This window comes from Camelina sativa, chromosome 9 (assembly GCF_000633955.1).
Source record: "Camelina sativa cultivar DH55 chromosome 9, Cs, whole genome shotgun sequence".
Taxonomy (NCBI): Eukaryota; Viridiplantae; Streptophyta; class Magnoliopsida; order Brassicales; family Brassicaceae; genus Camelina; species Camelina sativa.
Window position 1 is genome coordinate 1,648,272 of NC_025693.1, and position 3,250 is coordinate 1,651,521.

General features: G+C 38.1%; 1 protein-coding gene across 2 annotated transcripts in view; it reads left to right on the top strand.

Annotated features, from left to right (window-relative positions):
* Positions 1-3,250, top strand: part of LOC104710172 (DNA replication licensing factor MCM5-like) — a 7,993-nt gene that overhangs the window by 1,241 nt on the left and 3,502 nt on the right. The window contains exons 2-11 of one of the 2 annotated variants that reach the window (XM_010426729.2): positions 17-157; positions 445-588; positions 684-863; positions 952-1,050; positions 1,139-1,275; positions 1,371-1,476; positions 2,369-2,503; positions 2,590-2,667; positions 2,871-2,975; positions 3,094-3,185. In XM_010426729.2, coding sequence (XP_010425031.1) covers positions 17-157; positions 445-588; positions 684-863; positions 952-1,050; positions 1,139-1,275; positions 1,371-1,476; positions 2,369-2,503; positions 2,590-2,667; positions 2,871-2,975; positions 3,094-3,185 — 1,217 coding nt within the window. The remainder of the gene's footprint in view (positions 1-16; positions 158-444; positions 589-683; positions 864-951; positions 1,051-1,138; positions 1,276-1,370; positions 1,477-2,368; positions 2,504-2,589; positions 2,668-2,870; positions 2,976-3,093; positions 3,186-3,250) is intronic. The other variant, XM_010426730.2, reaches the window with a different exon arrangement.

Consider the following 3,250-nt stretch of genomic DNA (forward strand, 5'->3'; position numbering starts at 1 on the left):
CATTCGAAATTTCGAGATCGAGCAGAACTGCTTCCCTTACAGAGAAGCTCTCATCGATAACCCTAAGAGACTTCTTGTCCACCTCGAAGATCTCCTGGCCTTCGATTCTGATCTCCCGTCTTTAATCCGATCCGCTCCTGCTGATTATCTCCCTGTGGTATGACCGCAATTCTTCTTCACCGTTGTGAATTAAAGATATTAGGGTTCCTAAAAGTATTGGTGTTTTTATGAGATTTCTTAGTGTTTAGAAAATTTTGGCTGAATCAAGCTCTGTACTGCTTATCTTAGTTCTTATAGATATGTTTACAGGCCTGGGAAAAACATTTGTGTGTTGAGTGTTACAGAAAGATTCATAACTTTTCAGTTTACGAGTGTCTATTTGCACATGAGAGATTTCTTATAGATCTGAGAAAAGTTGGCACGAATCAATCATTTATATTGCAGTTTGAGAAAGCAGCTGGTGAAGTGTTGGCTGGATTGAAAATGAGGGAGGCTAATGAGGGAGGGGAAATGGAGGAACCTTTGCCAAAGGATGTTCAGATTTTACTGACTTCAAGAGAGGATCCAGTGTCAATGCGGTTACTTGGGGTATGTCTTTGTTTTTATTAGTGTCGTCTGATTTAAATGTTATCTGTTATGTGTTTTCTCTCGTTAGTCTGGAGATTTACTTTAGCTTTCCACAGGCCCAGTACATCTCAAAATTGGTTAAAATCTCTGGGATCAGCATTGCAGCTTCGAGAGTGAAAGCAAAGGCCACTTACGTATTTTTAGTATGTAAGAATTGTAAAAAAACAAGGGAAGTTCCATGTCGCCCGGGTCTTGGTGGGGCAATTGTTCCTCGATCATGTGATAATATTCCACAGGTACTACTTGTAAGATTTCTTTGATTCGTTGGTAATCTATGTTTGCAATTATCCTGAGTTTTGATAAGACCAACTGGATTTTGTTTAGCCTGGGGAAGAACCTTGCCCTCTTGATCCATGGATGGTGGTTCCTGATAGGAGCCAGTATGTTGATCAGCAGACATTAAAGCTACAGGAGAATCCGGAGGTATATATCTGTTGCTTTTTTTTTTTTATCTCTTCGGTATTATTTTTCAGTGTAAGCAGTTCTATATGAAATGCTTCTGACTTTGAAGGATGTTCCTACTGGAGAACTTCCAAGGAATATGCTTCTCTCAGTTGATCGTCATCTTGTACAAACAATTGTACCTGGAACCAGACTGACAGTAATGGGTATCTACAGCATTTTCCAAGCTTCATCATCATCTAACTCGTAAGCTTTTAGTTTATGTCAAATGAGAGTGTAGATTGTTTTCTAGTAAAGTTGCACCAATAGTAATGAACTTATTTGTTAACCTTCTGATGTAGGCATAAAGGTGCAGTTGCAATTCGACAGCCTTACATAAGAGTTGTTGGATTGGAAGACACAAATGAAGCGAGTTCTCGTGGCCCTGCCAACTTCACTCCTGACGAAGTTAGTAATGCATCATTTGAATCTTTTTTTTTTTCCTTTTTTCATTTGATAGCCTATGATATTGTTATGGTTTCACAATGAACTATTGAAGTCATCATAGCTGAGCTATTCTGGTTCCTGGGCTGTCAATATTCTAGNATCTCTTCGGTATTATTTTTCAGTGTAAGCAGTTCTATATGAAATGCTTCTGACTTTGAAGGATGTTCCTACTGGAGAACTTCCAAGGAATATGCTTCTCTCAGTTGATCGTCATCTTGTACAAACAATTGTACCTGGAACCAGACTGACAGTAATGGGTATCTACAGCATTTTCCAAGCTTCATCATCATCTAACTCGTAAGCTTTTAGTTTATGTCAAATGAGAGTGTAGATTGTTTTCTAGTAAAGTTGCACCAATAGTAATGAACTTTTTTGTTAACCTTCTGATGTAGGCATAAAGGTGCAGTTGCAATTCGACAGCCTTACATAAGAGTTGTTGGATTGGAAGACACAAATGAAGCGAGTTCTCGTGGCCCTGCCAACTTCACTCCTGACGAAGTTAGTATTGCATCATTTGGATCTTTGTTTTTCCTTTATTCATTTGATAGCCTATGATATTGTTACGGTTTCACAATGAACTAAAAAGCCATCGTAGCTGAGCTATTCTGGTTCCTGGGCTGTCAATATTCTAGTTCATCACTAAAAACCAAATATGCCTTGAGTTGCTGTTGGCCTTATGAAATTTTCTTCTTTGTACAACTTCCAAGTGACTGTGATGGTGTTCAGCAAAACTACTTTGTGCTTTTGTGCTTTTAGTTTAGCATAAACCATTTAGATCTGCTTGGAACATCGCTTTATGCAGCCTTGTGTACAATTTCATTAATCAGTTTTGTCTGTCACAATGTTACGTTAGGAGGAAGAATTCAAAAAGTTTGGTGATAGTCAAGATGTATATGCAAACATTTGCACCAAGATCGCTCCTTCTATTTTTGGTCATGAGGATGTGAAGAGAGCAGTGGCGTGTCTTCTCTTTGGAGGATCAAGGAAGGTAGGTGACTGCGATTTCAGTTTTCATTTTCTGTACACTTGGATGTATTTTTGACATTTTTATATACATTTTTATCTTCAATTCAGAGCCTGCCGGATGGAGTGAAACTAAGAGGTGATATTAATGTTCTGCTTCTGGGTGACCCATCAACTGCAAAATCACAGGTTTGTATCAATGATTTAAAATAAGAGTGATAGTGTTTTTATATTTTCTATGCCTCTCTTATTAGCCCGATATTCATCGTACAACCTTTTGTTCTAGTGTTAGATTACAGTCCTTACAAAAATTCAGTGGTATTTTCAACACCTGTAGCTAACATGTTGAAACCCAATTTGCTTCTTTTTTTTTTTTATATATATCTTTCCAGTTTCTTAAATTTGTGGAGAAGACGGCTCCAATAGCTGTTTATACATCTGGAAAAGGATCTTCGGCTGCTGGGCTCACGGCGTCGGTGATTCGAGATAGCAGCACAGTATGTCCTATGTTCGCCAGTGTTTTTCTGCCACATTCTCTTTTTTTCTGTTATATGAGATGTTCAAAATTAGTTTACAACAGATTCTCAGTTATTTTACACAATATTTTCTCTGCAGCGAGAGTTCTATCTTGAAGGTGGTGCTATGGTTTTGGCTGATGGAGGTGTCGTGTGTATTGATGAATTTGACAAGATGAGACCGGAAGATAGGTAACTCAAATCTGAATCATAGTGTTGATGAATCCAATTCTTCTTGATGAGTTGAATGATGGAAT